We start from the raw sequence: 19,235 nt of genomic DNA, 5'->3' as shown, positions 1-19,235 counted from the left end.
TATATGATTAACTCGTAGAAAGAGTAAAAATAAGTGAATGATATGGTATATAATATTATTAAATATTGAGTTACTTGTTGTTAGAGATAAATAAGGGAATGCCAAAAAAATGTTAATCTAATGAAAATGTCCAATAACCTTTTATAAGTAGATTTTTTCAGAATGTTTCTCTTTTAATAGTATAGATTATATGATTAACTCGTAGAAAGAGTAAAAATAAGTGAATGATATGGTATATAATATTATTAAATATTGAGTTACTTGTTGTTAGAGATAAATAAGGGAATGCCAAAAAAATGTTAATCTAATGAAAAGGTCCAATAACCTTTTATAAGTAGATTTTTTCAGAATGTTTCTCTTTTAATAGTATAGATTCCTCAATAGTCAATATATGCATATATCATGTGAACTAAAAGCATTGAAAATTACGTACACCAAACTAAGATATTGGAACTACCCTTACTCTTGGTCAAATCTATTTTACTAAAATAGAAATCACAGCCTTATTTCATGTGTGATTTTTTAAGTTGGATCATCCCTTAGAAGATTACTTAAATAAGATTTTGCATACATATTTAAATTTTAACTATTCTAAAAAAAATCAAATAGATATTCTCATATTTTCTCTGAATAAAATCTTTTCATACCATTAAATTTACAATATCATTATACTTTTCATTAAAGCAACATTTAAAAAAAAAAAAAAATTTGTTTTCATTTATGATATAAATTTTCACTTAAACAAACCCTTTAAATATTTAATTAATTTCGTAATTATTTAAATATAAATGTATATTTCATTTTTTACTAAAACAAACCTTTTAATTGTCTAATTAATTTTGTAATTATATTAAATTCATGTAAAATTTGTATTAAATTTGTGATATTAATTTAACATAGTATATATCAATTAAATATTTCATCTCTAACAGTTAGGATTTGTTAATTTAGAATTTTGTACGATACTGTTGAAAATATGTTAACAATATGAATTATCGGTCTACAAATGCTATTTTGAAAGTGCATTCAGTTTCTGTTATTAAATATGGTGTCCGGTTTAGTTTTATTTTTTTTCAATAATAGAAGTATATGACTGCTTTGTTTACAAAAAGATAATCAAACTTATTTTTATATAGACCATATTCATATATTATTCATTAATGTAATTTTTTTTTGTTTATTTATCTTGTGCAGTTTTGAATGTGCAATAGGTATTGTACCAATTTATGTCATTAACATAAATAAGAGATGAATGATTGAAAAAAATACATTTCATGTGAATATTTTTGTTTTCAGTGTGGTTATTATCAAATGTAGTTGTAGGTTTAAGTGTTAATTATATAAAATGATGTATGATAGATGAAGAATTGCAAACAAAAGTTTAACATTGAAAGATTCATTGTAAATAATCCAAGAGTTTTGGGATAAAAAGGTCCAAATTATCAATAGACAACATAAGAAACCTCACAAAAGATAGATAATAAAGAGAAAATTAAGGTTTAAAATGACAAAAATAAAGACAATGCATTAATATTTCTGGTTTAATAATTTAAATGAAGCGGATGTTTTATAAATTACACTTAATATAGGCTATTTAGTCAAATAACAAGTGTAATCGTAAAAAAATTAATATCTAAGTTAATATTAAATTGAACAGAATTTATCGTAAATATCACATAATGTAAGGTTTTAATTAATGTACATGCTTTAATAAGAGAGATATCACTAAGAATTTGAAACAATTAATTAAATTACTGCGTGTAATTGTGTAAACTATAAAATTGTTATGTTTGAAAATATTATATTAAACTATTACTAATATGATAAATATTAAAATTATATACCACTAATCATATAAATCAAATATTTATATGTATAAGAATAAAAATAATCACCCGTACGGTTGTGCGGATCAAGATCTAGTTTTAGTGTAAGTTATGAACTTATGATGATGGTGATGACATCACCTTTTTGAACTTTGACAATTTTCATGCATGACTTCACCGTTTTTACATTTGAAGTTATGTTCTTGATAAACAAATTGTAAAATTCTTTTAGGTATTTCCGTATTTGTTTAAACTTTTTACTAGAACCACCTATTTCAAGCGTATATATAATTTGTCCATGTAACCGAAAAGGCAGGTCCTACCCACTTTCACGCTGCCTTAATATATTGTGAAAATTATACATAAAAGAATATGGTCTAGTGGTTTGTAAAACATGACATAATAGATATAGTTAACAAACAATACCACTATCCCCAGGAAGATAATTGGATAAATTAATAGTTTAACATAACATTTTGAATGTAATATTAATTGTTGTGTTACTGATAAAAATAAACGATTATGTTAACTGGACCCAATTGCTCATGTTAGAAATGGGCCATGTTAATTGGATCCAGTTAAGCAATTCGAATAGCTTAGTATGGATGGAGGAATGAGAAACGCTCGATTTCTACTTGGGTAGAGAGAGTTATGAGGTTATCAATAAGGTGTTAGCCTCGCTCTCAAGTACATTACATGTGAGGACATCAGTTTGGTCCGATGACGAGAGAAACTTGTTGGAGATCACCAAGTGTGTATATCTCGGAGACAAGTACAATTCGTTTCTATAGGAGAAAAGAGATGAGAGTTAAAGCAAGGGTCATTGGTGAATGTTCTGAAATTACTCAAGATTGTTCACGGAAGATTCCAAAGTAAGTTGAGTTGTAAAGATTCGCGGGAGTTGATATGTGATAATCGCCTACCACACTGCTTTTGACACTTCACTAGCGATAAGTCAGATTATTTTTTTAATTATTTTTATATTGAACACTCTAACACTTATAGTTAGCATCTCAAATACTAATTAATTTTTGGGATTTTTTTTTTTCTGATTAAACTCTAGATATCCAAGACACATGGAAAGTCTAGACTAATCCATAAGTAAAAAAAAGATTCAGTTTATATTGTTTGTAATTTCCAGGTTTGAGATTTTGTAACTGAATTTGAAATTTGAACTGAACTAATTTTTTTTTTTTGTATCCAATTTGAATTGAACGATATTTTGGGTGTTAAGCATTATCTGCGTCCGAATTTGAATGACAATTTGAATGAGTAACAAAAAATAAATGTCAAATACATCGGAATTTTTGAAGTCAAATAAATATCCAAGATTTTGAATTAGTATCCAAAATAAAAATTTTAAATCTAAAAGACTAATTTAAATATTCAACTTGATAACTATTTTGATCAAATTCGTAAAAAAAAATATACGAACAAAGTATTGTTCATAAATCCAAACTATTATTAATCAAATTTAACTCAAATATCTGAATATGAGATGCCGAACCAAAATGTTAATTCTACTTGTTAGTTTAATATTGAAAAGAAAATTAATGAAGCAAAAAAAAAAAAAAGAGGTTAACAAAATAAATAAGAAAAGAAAGAAAAAGGCAAAAACAATGAATCCAAAGAGCGGTCGGAAGTCTCCTTCACTGTAAACATAGCTGAGCTTCCCTTTTCTCCTTGAAAACTCGTCTCTAGCTGAAATGAACCCTCAAGCTGACAATGACCGGAAGGAGTCTCAGGATTCCACGGCGAGGCACAATTCAGCTGTAGGAGGAGGAGGAGGTGCGAGGTATAGGCTGATGTCACCGGCGAAGCTTCCGATCTCGAGGTGTAATGACATAACGATTCCTCCAGGGATGAGTCCGACTTCGTTTTTGGAATCTCCTGTTTTCATCTCAAACATCAAGGTTTAAGCATCACCTACTTCTCTTGATGAAGCATCACTTGTTCTTCGCCTCATTATTGTGGATTTGTTTAAGAAAATTTAGGTTTTATTATTGCATTTTTTTTAGACCTAAGTGGTTCCTGAAATTGGAATTGGATACAGTCAGCTTTCTCACTATCCAAAAAGATTATCTTTTTGATATTTTGTTTCCACTTATTCTGATTCGGACCATTGTTCATGTTGCTACGATTCTTCTAGTAGTGTGCTTAGTGTGGGGGGAAGGAGTTTGTTAGTTGTGCTGTGTAATTTGGTGAAGATGCTTTCTGTTTGCCCACAAGGAAAAAAAAAACAATGGACTTATGTTTCTTAAATCTTTTTTTACAAGAGCTTCAAAAACACTATGATTTTTTTTTTATTTGGCCTAGATTCTGATTCTTCACGTTACTTATACTCTGCATTGGTTTGTATTTCTGTCCATTCAGATTGTTCTCTGCGAATAAACCTTTTTATTGATGCTAAGTAGTTTTTTTTTTATATATGTCCTCTTCTCTTTTTACTTCTTCACATTGTCGATCTTCCCTGTGTCTGGTACTGCTCTTGTCTTTTTCTTTCCATTCTTTGTTAATTGTTTTTACTGTTAGCTGTATAGAAATTCCATTTGCTTAAATTAAATATTATATGATTCCGTTGGTGAGAAAAAAGTTTTTTTTTTCGTTTCCTGGGTATTAGCTCAAGTTATGCTCAGATCCTATCAAAATGTTGACTAATAGTATAAGTGATGCTATGCTTAATTACATTTTCCTATTTAGTTACATCTTCATACCATCTTTCAGAACGAGTTTATTTTTGTCGTCTTTTGTTTAATGTATGATGTTTTATCCATGTCATTGATATGCGAACTTTTGATTACTTTCAGCCAGAACCTTCTCCTACGACTGGTTCTTTGTTCAAGCCCCGGCCAGTGCATGTTAACTCAAGTTCTTATACAGGAAGGACATTGCATCAGAATACCTTCACCGAGCACAAGTCTACTGAATTTGAATTCAGACCTCCTGCATCCAATATGGTATTGTTTCTTAACTTCCCTTGTGTGCTGTTGTGGGGTTGCATCGTCTTAATATCCCTATTGATTTCAAGGTTTATGCAGAGCATAGAAGTGAGCCACCAGTACAGGACCATGGATCCTCACACTCACCTTCTTCCATCAGTGAGACCGCAGCTTCCTCAACCGACCTAAGCCGGCCAACTCCTCCTCCTCTTCAGACGCCACCAACCGGATCTGATCAAGATGAATCAGTTCAGACATCTCAAAATGACTCCAGAGGAAGCACGCCGTCAGTTTTGGCTGATGATGGTTACAACTGGAGAAAGTATGGTCAAAAGCATGTCAAAGGGAGTGAGTTTCCAAGGAGCTATTATAAATGTACACATCCTAATTGTGAAGTGAAGAAACTATTTGAAAGGTCTCATGATGGGCAGATGACTGATATTATTTACAAGGGCACACATGAGCATCCTAAACCTCAACCTGGTCGCCGAAACTCTGCTGCACAAGAAGAAAGGATAGGTAAGTGTATCCTCCAATGACTATAGCCGAGATGGTAAAACCATATACAGTGCCCTTTACAATAAACTTCATCTGAATACAGAGAAGGGCGTCTACAACTTGTCTCAAGCCATTGAACAAACTGGTAATAATAACCCTGAAGTACCTCCGACAACTGAAGATGGTGGAGAAGTTAAAGATGACCTGGAGGAGGAGGAGGATCCATTTACAAAACGGAGGTATTAGAATTTTTTTAAAAGAGTGAGGATTCAATTCAGGTGATTGCTTTGAAATAGAGATTAATAAACTTTCTTATATGCAGGAGGTTGGAAGGGAGCATGGAGATAACAACTCCACTTGTGAAACCTATCCGGGAGCCTCGTGTTGTTGTTCAGACTCTGAGTGAGGTTGACATACTTGATGATGGTTATAAGTGGCGTAAGTATGGTCAGAAAGTCGTCAGAGGAAACCCCAATCCCAGGTTCGTTCAACCACAAAACTTGCAGTTCAAGATGATAGCTATAACAGTTTAGTCTTTTGTTCTGTTCAAGTGGCTAGTTGTTTGGTTTGTTGACAAGGTGTTGATTGTCTTGGCAATTGGATCCTTTTAGGAGCTATTACAAGTGCACAGCTCCTGGATGTCCAGTGAGAAAACACGTAGAGAGGGCATCACACGATCCAAAAGCTGTAATAACAACATACGAAGGCAAACACAATCACGACGTTCCCACTTCAAAGTCTACCAACCATCATGTCATCCAGCCTCGGTTTAGACCAGATGAAACAACAGACACCATCAGCCTCAATCTCGGTGTTGGAATCTCCTCTGATGGACCTGACCACACTTCCAACGAACGTAATCAACAACTCCTCATCAACCAAACTCACCCAAATGGAGTCGGTTTCAGGTTTGTTCATGCTGCTCCCATGTCATATTACCACGGTAGCTTAAACAGCGGAATCCATCAGTATGGCTCGAGAGAAACACAGAACGAGACTCGAAATGGTGGTGTCTCGTCCTTGAACCATTCATCTTACCAGTATCCACATAACATTGGGAGAATACAATCGGGTCCTTAGAAGGTACATGAAGCAAACAGTATTGGATTCTTCTTAGGTTAGTAATGAGACCTTGTTCTATATACAGAGAGCTGATCTTGATTTTTAAACTATATATATGTGTTCTGCTCCCAAAAAATGTATTGTACAAATCTAATTATATAAAAATATGTTGTCTTCCTCCTGGTGATGCCACGTCACTAAGTGGAGGAAGGAGGAAGTGACACGTGTATACCTTTTTTAAAATGTTGCGTTTCATTAAAGTTGTCTCGATTTATATGGGTATCTTTATTTGGGCCGAATGACAAATAGAAGGCAAGCCCGTTTATTCCATCTCTTCTTCCTGACATGAGAATTTAGGGTTAGCCGTCGCTGCGAAGGTCTGATTCTGTGAGACATCAATGGCGGTTCTGAAAAGGTATGTGGTTCGTCGTTTCGTCTGTAAATTTCGAGTCGGTGATTGTTCATATCGTGTCTGTTTTTCATCATTCTTATCCCAACCGTCACAAATCGAATTGATTCAACCCCATTAACCAAAACTTTACGCTTCATGCACACTACAACCACGATCTCGCATTCAGTGCATGTAATCTCTGATCTAGGCGGTGATTCTCACCTATAAAAAGTTTAGGCTTTATCCCTTGATCATCATATTCTTTTTTTTATTTCATTCTTTTGGAGATTGTTTCGTTAATGTCTACCGTTTGCTCACTTTCAGACATCTGGTCACTGGAGGTTCCATGTTCTCCGTTGGCGGATTTGATGTCATTCCCTTTCTTCTTCTGTTTGGAGAGGAGAATCTGAGGATTCAAATCAAAGGTGTTAAAGCTTTGGAGACTCCAGGAGCAAGCAAGGAACTCCATCGACTTGAGAGGCATCTCCAATGGCTGGTAACCTAGGTCTGTTTTGCATGTCGAACCATGGGTCTTTCCATTTTAGACAGAGAATAATTCAAGTGAGAGAGAATGTCGTTTACAATAACATGAACGCATCAAGTTTCATGCTCTCTTAATCTGTCTGTGCAGGTCGTTTATTCCTCAATGCCACATCAGTGACATACTTCCCACATTAAAGACACCAAATACAGGCTCCGTAGAGAAGAGAGTGGTTCCTCTGCCACATCTTCCAAGTATGGTGGTGTTAAGCAAATTGAATCCATCACACTATCTAAACTTAATAGCTACGATCTCAATTCACCCCTCAAGTAAGTTCACTGAATAAGGATCACTATAATAACATGACCAAATACATGTGTTGTTTGCGTTGTCTCTCCTTTTCATGTTGGGCTCAATTAACTTATTAAAAAGTCTCTTATTTAACAATAAGAGATTTGTTGTTACTTGCTTTCTGCATTAGCTCATTATGTAAGCTTCACATTAGAAAAGTTATAGTAACTGTGGAGTTTCTGATGGTATCGATGGAGCTGTAATTGTAAAACTTTTTGTGGTCCCAAATACAGTGATGAAACACAGTGTTTGGATCACACAAACGAGCATCTGATGCTGTTCCAGTTATTGAAGGAAGTCCAGCCAGCACAGAACAAGAGCCTACGCAGACAGATTCAGTCATAACCTCTACCGAGACTCCCATTGATGATGAAAAGACCCCAGTTCAAAGAAGGTTCGCAAACACTGATAACTCCAACTGTGGAGACTTGGGACTCACAAAATACAATCGAATTCCATTTTTTTGTTTCAAAGCTTTATTTTATCCTTCAATAATGTTGTAGACCACATACTTTAATTAGCAGCAAGAGGTTATTATTTAATCTTTATTTGGTTATTTGTTATGAGTATTACTTAATTTGAATTATAAAAATCATTAAATAGGTCCCTCTGAATATGGGCCTCGGCACTAACTGAACCTAACAAAATAATCTCCATTTTTTGGGTACATGGCCTCATTTAGGTTCTGTATATTTGTTGACAAAAAAAAAAGGTTCTGCATATTTAAAGTTTTGTGCTGTGTATCGCATTAACTTAGTGGACATTACTTCTGATTGCTAAGATAAGATATCACAATGTTTATGCTTATTGAAATTTAGTCCTTCATTGGTAATCAAATTTAAATTTAAGAGAAAAATGAAAAAAATGAGAAACAAAGAATTTAATACATTATCAAAACATATATTTAGAAAACAGTAAGAGAAACAACAAACATGTAAGCCAAATAAAGTTTTCTTTTACCAAAAATAAATAATATAACTTAAAAAATACAAATTTAAGAGAAAAATGAAAAAAATTGAGAAACAAAGAATTTAATACATTATCAAAACATATATTTAGAAAACAGTAAGAGAAACAACAAACATGTAAGCCAAATAAATTTTTCTTTTACCAAAAATAAATAACATAACTTAAAAATACATAACTTTTAAAAATATATAGTGAAATTTCACAAAAATAAATATATAGTGAAATCTCATAAAATAGTATCATAAATCATTAATGATATTTTCAAAAATTACGATCAGACCAATATAAACGGAAAAATGTTGATCAGGCATTTTTTTGTTTAATCACAAAAATCAAGTAAAGTGAACTTCATAAGATATTGTTACAAAATAAAAATAAAAATATTAGATAATCACAATTTTTTCACAAAATAATAGTTAGAAAATAAAACAAAATAAGATAAAAAATAAAATAATAAATATAAAGGTAAAAATGTATAAGTTTGTTTTTATAGTATAAAAAATATTATTATATCTAACTAAATCTAGACTAGCATTACGACCATTTAACATCGTCTTCACGAGTACATACTAAAAAAAATATGCGGAAGCTCAAACCATCAACAAACTATCAATATCATGGATAACAAATGCAACCTTTGCTTCTATTCCAAGCAAGTTAAGAAATTCATAACCATCCTTTGATATGATGTTACCGATCCGACTTTAAAATGCAACAACAACATCAATGTTTCCTGCACTCTACATGTTGTATCGAACATATTTGTCACAAATTATTTTATAAATTGATTGCTATATTTGATGTCTGAGAATCAAATTAGTTGTCCAAGTTAATATCTATATATATAAAAGAGGGTTTCTCTCACTCCTGGGCGTGACGCATAGGATTACACGTCATAAATTCGAGCTTTGTGAAGCCGACAGGACCGAGAATTATGAATGTGTATCCAGCCCGGTGAAACGCATTTCAATTCTGACCCTAATACGGCTGAAGCAAAGAAATGGAGTTCTTCTCTCTTTTGTGTGACGTTTGTGATTCATCTCGCTATCTGAGATGTCTACACCAACAATGGAGTTTGGGGGTGACGATTGAGACAAAACGACGTGGAGAATCTCGGTGTCTAGCTTCAAGATAACGATTCGTTTTTGGTTCTTATCCTGCAAGATGTTACCAGATGTCCAGATTCATCGCCTTTAAGAAACCTCTTTACTCCATCGACGCACATCAAGCATGATCTGACATTCAATGTTGCTTATTCCTCTTCTAGGCGGTGTTTTTTCTCTTATATAAAGATAAGTCTTCGTTACTTGAACATCATCCTCACAGTTCGTGATAATCCCAAGTTAATTGCAGTCTAATGGCTAACTCATTTGTTTTTCTTACAGATCTGAACCTCGCCTCTGTTCTTTCACCGTTGAGGTGCGACTTCTCAGGTTCTGAGAGGCACGTGAAAAACTGGGGCGAGTTGATTGGGTTTGGACATGCTCCTCCTTGATGTAAAGGTTCTTCCGTTCTTTAAACTCATGATCATTGTATTTTAAACTATTCCGGCGTTTTCAACTTAAATGATCAAGCTATTGTGTTCATATCTTTATTAAAGCTCTTTTGAATGGAAAAAAAATGGGACGGTTTGTTCATTACCTTTCTCTCTTTTTCTCTCTCAATATAGCTAAAATAAGCTATTTTTTAATCAGATCTTATCCCTTCTACCTTGGTCACAGTTTTAAAGTGTTGATTTTTTTTTTTGCTTCATTTTAGCGGAGAGAATCCAGTGTCGTTACCAACAGAAGATCTTGGACATCAGTAAGTCTCTTACTCTTAGGGCTGAATTGTTTGGTTTCTCTTTATTTCTTAGTTTCTTACTGTTTTTTTTATGGGACTGAACTTAGTGTGATGTTTGGATGAGTATTTAGTAGACCGTTTCTTTGAGTCAGGTGACAAAGACCACTTATGGCATTCTAGACTTCTCGCTTTAGTGGAAAGAATACAAAGAGATGATGGAGTTGATGGTGGAATCTTTAAGGAAACAATCTCTGGAGCTGCTGGAGGAAAAAGGATTCTGATTTAAAACAATCTTTGGGAGGCCAATTAGTTTCAGTGGCAAAGAAAAGCAAAAAGAAAAAAGCAAAAGAGAGAGCTTCAAGTCAGAAGGAACTTAAAGAAAGTGATGAAGTGCTTAAACGGAAGGAGGAGGATTTGGATGAACAATCATACAAACTGAGAATAAAAGCAAGTTTTTTTGTCTTTATTGTTAGTCACCATATTATCAGTATAAAAACAATGCAAGTTCAGATTATTATCAGTATCACTCCCATTGTATGTTGAAAGACAATGATTACAAATGAGAAAGTGATTACTCTTACAATATCATCGAAGACAGACAAGATGTTCCCAAAAAGATTAGAATGTCAAAATGCATATAACAAATTTTACACTACTCAGACAGCGGCTGGCTACAAATAAAAGTAGTTCCTTCTACCATTAATCTTATCACTTAAGAAACGCTTTGCCTTCTTCGAAAGAAAAAAACCGTGTATCACAAACATAACAACAAAAAAAACAGAACTATAATTCTAAATTCAAAATCTGAAACGTTATAATTCCACCTTAACTACGCCTTCTATCTTATTTTATAAATCGTTATAAAGAACAAACGAATATGAACAGCTATTCGTTTACCTACTTTGCAGCTAGCACTAAGATCAAACAAGTTATAAAAATATCCATAATCAATGGCCTGAACTAACACTTAAATCTTATAAAGCTTAAGCAAACACTTGAAGATATGAATTGTTTATATAAATTGTGGCGCAAGACGGAAATAGAACATTAAGTATGATAGTTATGAAAGTTTGAACCATAAATCATAGACAACCAAACAAAAAGGGACTACATACAAAACCTGACGCATACACGGTGGTCAAATAAAGGATAATACACATACATCTAAATGTTGGCCTAATGTAACATTCCTCAAAATCCATTGTACACAATACGCTAAACCGACTTTTCTTCCTTATTCCTTATAGTGGTATTGGATTGTCTTTAACGAAATTAATATGAAAGCTCTATCACGTATCAATATTTGGAGCCTAAAACATAATGGAATACAAGTAACCCACCAAGTATGAGTTGAACATTTTTAAAAACAACCAACATGAAGACTATCTAAAACCCTCACAACATATCAGGTACCTTATACACCCAAACTCTAAAATATATACAACCATCCTGAATAAGCAAAATAAATCACATATAATCTCTATTCCAATCAAACCAACGACCCCATATATAATTAAATACATAAATCTTTTGTATTTCACTTGCAACCGCAATCATTTCACACAAACAATTTTGCTACTAAACATAGTTCAACAAAACCTTTAATAAGTTACAAAACATAACCAGTAAAACACTAAAGTTTCATTAATATTTCGTTCCAAATATAGTTATGATCTGAAACAAATATATTTGAAAACATCATTTCCTGATAAATTAGAAAATATTTTTTTATTTATGATATTATTAAACTATATATAAAATCAAAGTTATTTTAATCAACACTGAACAACTTCTTCTCTACTACGATACGTAGGTTTAATCGTCTTCATTGATTTGACTTCGTCATCTATGTTTCTTCACGAGACGGATCCATCACCATTAAAAACTATCGCCATTAATATATTAATTTTATTATTTATGATATTACTAATATATATATAAATAATATTTATTTTAAATGCATCATAAATTAATATAAAATCATATAAAATAATTTTTATTATAACTTCCCGTCCGTAGGGCGGGCCGACCCTAGTCTTATATATAATGAGGCTCTTTCCTCTCTTCTCAGGGCATCCACGTATGCAAAACATTAAGTCTGTGGGTCCCATTTATTATTTGGTTTTCGTTTTTTTTTGTTCCCACGGTTTGTTGATTGGGCCGGTTACGTTTGATCCGATTGTGATTGTCGTCTGGGCTGATTTGGGCCAAATAATCCAAATTAGGGCTTCGTCGTTGTTACCTTCCTCACATAATCAATCCGCCGTTATCTGTTTTATGATCTGCAAACATCTGCTCCTCTTCTCATCTCTACACTTCACATGTCTGTATCTCTTCACCTCCCTTGAGGATCAATGTCTTGCATAATTCGCGAGTAATTGATACTCACATTAATCCCAGATCTCGACGCTTCCATTTCCTTCGCGTGAAATCTATATATATCAGCGTCTTGAGAAGATGATTACCCCTCGGAATCTTTGTTAGTTTATCATATTCTAAAGCGTAGAAAGTTTCTCAGAGATGGCCTCATCCGATGTTGTTCTCGCGCACTCCGCCTTTGACGCTCTCCGACTCGGTAGATCTCCCCAGATCATTGTTGGTCGTGATCTTAATCTTCAATCTCCATTTACCGTAATTAACCGAAACCGTGATTTTGTTTGACTTTTTTTGCAGAGGACATCTTTATCATAATAAAATATTGCAATTCACATAACAATGATTTTTTAATAATATTGCAATAACTTTTACCTTTTGAAATCACTAAAAGGATTTTTTAATAAGCTCTCTTACATGACAATGATTTTTTGTAGATACAGAAGGCAAACGTTAGGACCACAAGCCAAGAAGCCAAGCCAAATCAGTAAGGGGTTTATGTTTTCCTCTCCTATTTTAACCTTTAAGGTTAAGCATATACAAACTTCATCAGATTCTAACGTATTGTGCAACTCACAATGATATGTGTGCAGCTCATCCAATACACCTTTATCTATCTACACTGACAATCACTGGGGAATCATCCGGAAACATAAAAGTCAAAACCAGAGTAATGCTTGGCTAATGCTTGGAGGCAGAGCAGAGAGGAACAAAGAAAACAATTCATTACCTTGAAAATAGAAAACATTCAAGGTTTTGACTCTGCTCTAACCTCCTAAACAAAACTAACTTAGTTCTACAATACCGACTTAACTGCATTTCTATGTATCATCGCAGGTTCCTCCGAAACCTATTGCGAGAATTCCTGCAGCCTCTGCTTCCTCATTTGAGGTTTTTGTTGATGAAGAAGAAGAATCTACAGAGTAAGTTAGACAAAATATGAATGTTTTTGCAGCAGGGCAGAGATGTTTTGTTATTGACTTTTTGATTATGAAATTGCAGAGAGGTAGGAGAGACGAGGAAGAGTGAAACTAACTAATCATCGTCATCACAAGGTCTGCCGCTTAGTGATGGCCGTGAGATTAAAAAGTAAGCATAAGCTCCTCTTGATTCATTCACCAAACAATCATGCCTTGTGTATCTAACAATGTTTTCTTTTTATAAAAATAACAGAGCTGCTACGACAGAACCCATTAAGACATTTCCCACCCAACAGCTTCCTACGACATCTCTACCAAGAAGCATAACAGACACGATCTTCTGAGTTTGAGATTTGAGTTTTTGTCTATAAAGCTCCTTGAATTATTTTCCTATTTTGTGTACTGAGATCTACGTACCGTGCTGAGCTGTCCGTCTGTTCTTTTTTTTTTTTTGACCAAGTTTCCGTCTGTTCTTGAAACTGAGTTTTTAAAAATTTAACTGATTTGAGTTAGTTACTTAAATCTCCTCCTAATAGACCATGTGTAGTGGAAGTCATCGGAAAACAACTAATTCATATATTTAACTTAGGGAAAGGAACCAACGGCTTCTGAAATATAATGCTTGATGCAGAATTTAATACCAAGCTAGGAGATTTAGGCACTCCAACATCTGGTTGGGCTATTACTTGGGCTACTTTTCACACTTTTCTCTGGGCATCATCTCACGTACCAGGCTTGGTGCACTTGGGTCGATAATGGGTTCTATTATTTTTACAAACGATCTATCTATTTTGTAATCACTAGAAGGGGCTGACAAAAAGAAAAAGCCTTCTTGCTACCTTTATATTAATGCAAAAATTCAGTAAAAAAAAACTATCAAAGATTGGTCAATTCTTAATTTTGATAACCATTAGGCTAATCAAACAGTGTATGTTTTTCCGGGAAGGTTTTAGCCACATTAGAAATTTTTATGTTTGTGAACAAAAGAAAAGTTTTATGTTTAAACTCCAGTTTATGTCTAAAATACAATCCGTGCTTTGTACAACTAGAAACTAGCTAGGCTTACAATAAAGTTTAAAATCTCTTCCCTCTTCAAATTATAATATAAAATGGTACTTTTTTTTTCTTGGTTTACATGAAGCTTATTTTATTTGCAAAGCCTGGATTGTTGAGGTCTTGAACCAAAAATGTTGGTACTATGTCTCTTGCACTCACTGCAGCAAAAAAGCTAGAGAGATCTGCCGCATCTCTCCAGTGTTATAAGATAAAAAGTTTTCATACTCATTTAAAGAAAAATAAGTCATTATTTTATGCATTCAGATCAGTTATATTATCGTTAATAACAAATACCGTGATTATTGATTGATGATGAAAATAATTATACCCTTTTTGTGGTGTTCAACAAAGAGATGCTTAAACTCACTAATCAAGAAGTATTTACTATACTTCTCAATGAGGTTTTTCTTAACAATCACTCAAAACATTAAAGAATTTCAGACATTACACATGTGCACTAATAGGAAATTAAAAATGTCTTCACTCTTCTTCGTATACATCTCTTCACCCTTCTTCTTCTACACTCCACCTCCATCAACATTTTCAACTGCTATAACTCAAATATATTTAAGATCCCCGCGCTTGCGCGGGGCTCCACCCCTAGTACACAAGAGGGTAATGCTTTTTCTGTTAATTAAACATGTAAGAAACATCAATATGTTAGAATCACCTAATTTATATCAAGTACAAGTTCTACAGTAAATATTAATTAATCATCAAATCAACACTATACAAATAAGTTGTAGTGTTAATCAAGCATAAGGTTTCATATTGTAAAACTGATAAATTGTGGAAACTGTGATATTTATGGCTATCAAACAAAACAAAATGATACAATAATTGTGACTATGAAAGCTAAACTAATACGCGTACTCTTAGTTTAGTCATGGTCTTTTTTTTTTGTTTTGACAGTTTCTGCAGGAAGCGTTGTGAGTTCACTACAATGGTGGTCACAGATGCTGAAGGTCCTCTCCTCGGGGAGATTACTTGTGGAATTTTACTGCAAAAGTTGCAGGTAAATCGCTCAACCATCTCTTTTTTCACTGAAGTTGCAGGGCTTTTACATTATTGTGACATCTCAAGCCATAAACAGGCTCTGATTGTGAGAACAAGGTTTGACTATTTTTTCCATGTCTGTTGCAGATATATGGACCCATCTTACAAGAAGCTGGACAAGGCAGAGGTAGCAGATAGTGGGGATTTTGAAGCATCTGTGGTGGAAGATCTGTGTGGTGGACGTTTGGATCGAGAAAAAGAAGAAGAATAAGAAGAATTTAGTTTTGGCTTAGTTTTTTTTTTCTGGTTTTACTTAGATTCTTTTAATTGTTGTTTTGTTTTATGAACTGGAATTTATTTGTAAACCAATTTTAGTTTATAAATAAAATTTATTTTATTTTTAATTATAATTATTTCTGGTGTAATCTCAATTATTTTATTTCTAAGTATAAATTTTACCAATAATTTATCATTATTCAGAACCATCCATATACTGTACCCCTCTTCTCTATGTGCTGTGCTAAAGATTAAGATATATTGATCGGTTTAGACATGATATCTGTAACTTCTAGTATGTTATAGAAATCATTATTCACAACCACACTATATTCTTCATAATTTTTTTTTTCTTTTTGAAGAAAAACATTAAATGAATAATTTTTGTTTCTTCATAAATTTTCATGCCTAGTCATATATATACACAAGTAGGCCATAAGATTTTGGGGTCATAAATCAATGTTTCACTCAGAGCATCTCCAACTCACCTCTATTTCTACTTCTATAATAGCATTTAAAGACAAAATCACTCCAACCCATCTCTATTTTTGTCTCTAAAATAGAGATTGCTATTTTCTCTTCTATTTAGACCATCTCCAACTCATCTCTATAATAGAGATCTCTAAAATAGAGGAAAAAATAGAAATGGTGTTTTTGCTCCAATGTGTTCCTCTATAATAGAGAAATGCTATATTTGCCTCTATAAATAGAGGAATGCTATTTTTTCCTCTGTATTTAGAGAAAAAAATAGCATTTCTCTATTTATAGAGGCAAATATAGCATTTCTCTATTATAGAGTAACACATCGGAGCTAAAACACCATTTCTATTTTTTCCTCTATTTTAGAGATCTCTATTATAGAGATGGGTTGGAGATGCTCTTATAGAGGAAGAAATAGCATTCCTCTATATTTTGCTCTATATGTAAAGATTTCTATTTTATAGAAATACATTGGAGTAAAACCCACTTCTATTATAGAGTTCCTCTATTTTAGAGGTAAAAATAAAGAAATACATTGGAGATGGTCTTAGCTGTGCCGAATATCACCCAAGACCCACTTCAATGTTTGGTAAAGATTGATTGGTTTATAAATGATACCGATCTATAACGTCTAGTATTGGTAGAGTTAAGAGAAATATGACAAGTTATATATACTAAGTGCGTGTGTGACGCGCTGGTTAGGTAACATCGAACTATACAAGCAAGCAAACGAAACGCTACTTTGCTTGTTTGTTGTCTCATCATGATCTAAACCTAAATTACAAACTTCATATAAACTGAAACAAACTTCAATATTTAATCGACAGATCTTCTGTTTTATAACATGTTTAGGTTAGATATTTTTTTTAAATGCTTGTAACCTAAAACTTGTCAAGGCCGGCTCTGATTTTTACCTTTATTATCGCTGTTTTCCTTTTAATTAGTACTTAGCTATACCGTAGTTAATTTCTCTCCATGTTTCACTATGAACTTGGTAAAGAAAAAACAGTATATTGTTCTGATAGTGGTATTTATGTTTGGTTCACGATGATTTCCAATCATGAATAGCGTTTGAGTCGTTCAAGTTAACTAAGGATATGTATGAGTAGTAATTTTGTAGCTAAACAATTCTCAGATAAATGGTAAAAGCAAGAAGTTAACATGTCATTAAACTCTGAACGTGGAGTCTCTTATATGGACTTACAATACCATTAAGAAAAAATAAGCAAGAGAATTAAGCAGGAAGAGGGGAATCCCTGGAATTTATAGAAAATTCCTCACTGCAGAAATTATACAAAAGGATAGAAAGGAAGAATATCCAGTAAACTCCTATAGGAATCATAGCCACGGGCATACTGGGCAGGTAAATAAAAACATAACTGCCCAAAAGCCAACACAACCAACCGCAAAGAAGCGTGATATAAGCATGCTTCATATCCATCCTGAACTTATCGGATAGCTGAATCAGACCTATCCCACCGGTGAACAACGATATGGTGAATAACGACATGTATAACCATACGTCATGATCAGGATGATCCACCAAAAGATAAGGAGAACAAAATAACGCCAATGTAGAAAACTCCGCAAACACAACCTGAGGAATCCTCTCTTTGTCTGTAGTAAAATCCTTGTAGCTATTACTGGAGGGAGTATCGGTGAATAAGAGATACCTGAGTAGCGTCACCGCATAGAATGTTGTGGCACTCACCGCGCCGTCCCTCAGGAACCGAGACAATGCTGGTGACTTTCCCCCAGGTGGCCAGAGAAGATTGAGTGATATGGAGAGGCCAAAGAGCGAGAGTAGAGCCATTACATACCATATTCCTCGGCATACAATCACTTCTCTTCTACTCATTGCTGTAGAGAATCGAACTTGGCTATTCTTGTAACAAACGAATCACACACCAATATGTTTGCTCCTAAATCTCTATTTATACAAGATTGTCTAATGTGATTCCTTGTTGTAAAAGGAATAACATGTTTATCCTAAGTTTATAAGTTTTTATAAACTTCTTGGATAAAGATGAATCTAACCCAATCTTCTTATCTCTTCAAGTCTTGTACGAAGCCCAGTAGCCGGCCCAGGATGGCCCAAGAGACATCAAAACTTCACAATTAATTAAATATTAATTTTTAATATACCATAAAGTTTTAATATACAATCGGGTCCTTTGAAAGATACATGAAGCAAACAGTATTGGATTCTTCTTAGGTTAGTAATGAGACCTTGTTCTATATAGTTTCTCTTTCTATACAGAGAGCTGATCTTGATTTTTAAACTATATATATATTTGTATGTGTTGTGTTCCCAAAAAATGTATTGTACAACAAATACACAAGAGGGTAATGCTTTTTTGTTAAACATGTAAGAAACATCGATATGTTAGAATCACCTAATTTATATTAAGTACAAATTCTACAGTAAATATTAATTACTCATTAAATCAACACTATACAAATAAGTTGTAGTGTTAATCAAGCATAAGGTTTCATATTGTAAAACTGATAAATTGTGGAAACTATGATATTTATGGCTATCAAACAAAACAAAATGATACAATAATTGTGACTATGAAAGCTAAACTAATGCGCGAGAATATATACATTGTGAATTGTCAGTTTATTTATTTATTTTGTTTTGTGGTAAACATCCGTTACTTTATTTTTATCATCATTGAAATGCTGAGTTTCATTTTGTAATTTACTTACGTAGGTTGAATAAAAGTATATAATAAAATTTCCAATTTTTCAAAGCTATGGAGTGAAAACAAAAATCATAGCTCAGACAATACCTAGAATAAACGTTAATTATTGAAAGCTATATTGCCATGT

General features: G+C 33.2%; 2 protein-coding genes across 6 annotated transcripts; one reads left to right on the top strand and one right to left on the bottom strand.

Annotated features, from left to right (window-relative positions):
• The first annotated feature begins 288 nt into the window (after window positions 1–288).
• LOC103861644 (probable WRKY transcription factor 20) lies at window positions 289–18,789 on the top strand. Of its 5 annotated transcripts, none has more exons than XR_004456153.1 (11): window positions 290–3,739; window positions 4,634–4,783; window positions 4,855–5,284; window positions 5,367–5,502; window positions 5,586–5,744; window positions 5,875–6,740; window positions 7,058–7,221; window positions 7,348–7,526; window positions 7,782–10,019; window positions 10,276–10,320; window positions 10,452–10,819. XR_004456153.1 is itself a non-coding variant. In XM_009139358.3 (7 exons), exons 1-6 carry the CDS (start codon window positions 3,533–3,535, stop codon window positions 6,341–6,343), a joined length of 1,551 nt encoding a protein of 516 aa, XP_009137606.2. In that variant the 5' UTR covers window positions 289–3,532; the 3' UTR covers window positions 6,344–6,380; window positions 18,616–18,789. The 5 variants fall into 5 exon arrangements, 1 of the variants encoding a protein (XP_009137606.2); XR_004456154.1 differs by having other exon boundaries at window positions 7,041–7,221; window positions 7,782–10,013; XR_004456152.1 differs by having other exon boundaries at window positions 7,041–7,221.
• Window positions 17,541–18,495, bottom strand: LOC103861639. The gene has a single exon (XM_009139356.3). The coding sequence runs from the start codon at window positions 18,256–18,258 to the stop codon at window positions 17,635–17,637; it is 624 nt and encodes a 207-aa protein (XP_009137604.1). The 5' UTR covers window positions 18,259–18,495; the 3' UTR covers window positions 17,541–17,634.
• Window positions 18,790–19,235: the final 446 nt, after the last annotated feature.

This window comes from Brassica rapa, chromosome A03 (genome assembly GCF_000309985.2).
Source record: "Brassica rapa cultivar Chiifu-401-42 chromosome A03, CAAS_Brap_v3.01, whole genome shotgun sequence".
In the NCBI taxonomy this organism is placed as follows: domain Eukaryota; kingdom Viridiplantae; phylum Streptophyta; class Magnoliopsida; order Brassicales; family Brassicaceae; genus Brassica; species Brassica rapa.
This window is presented reverse-complemented; position numbering and strand designations above follow the sequence as displayed.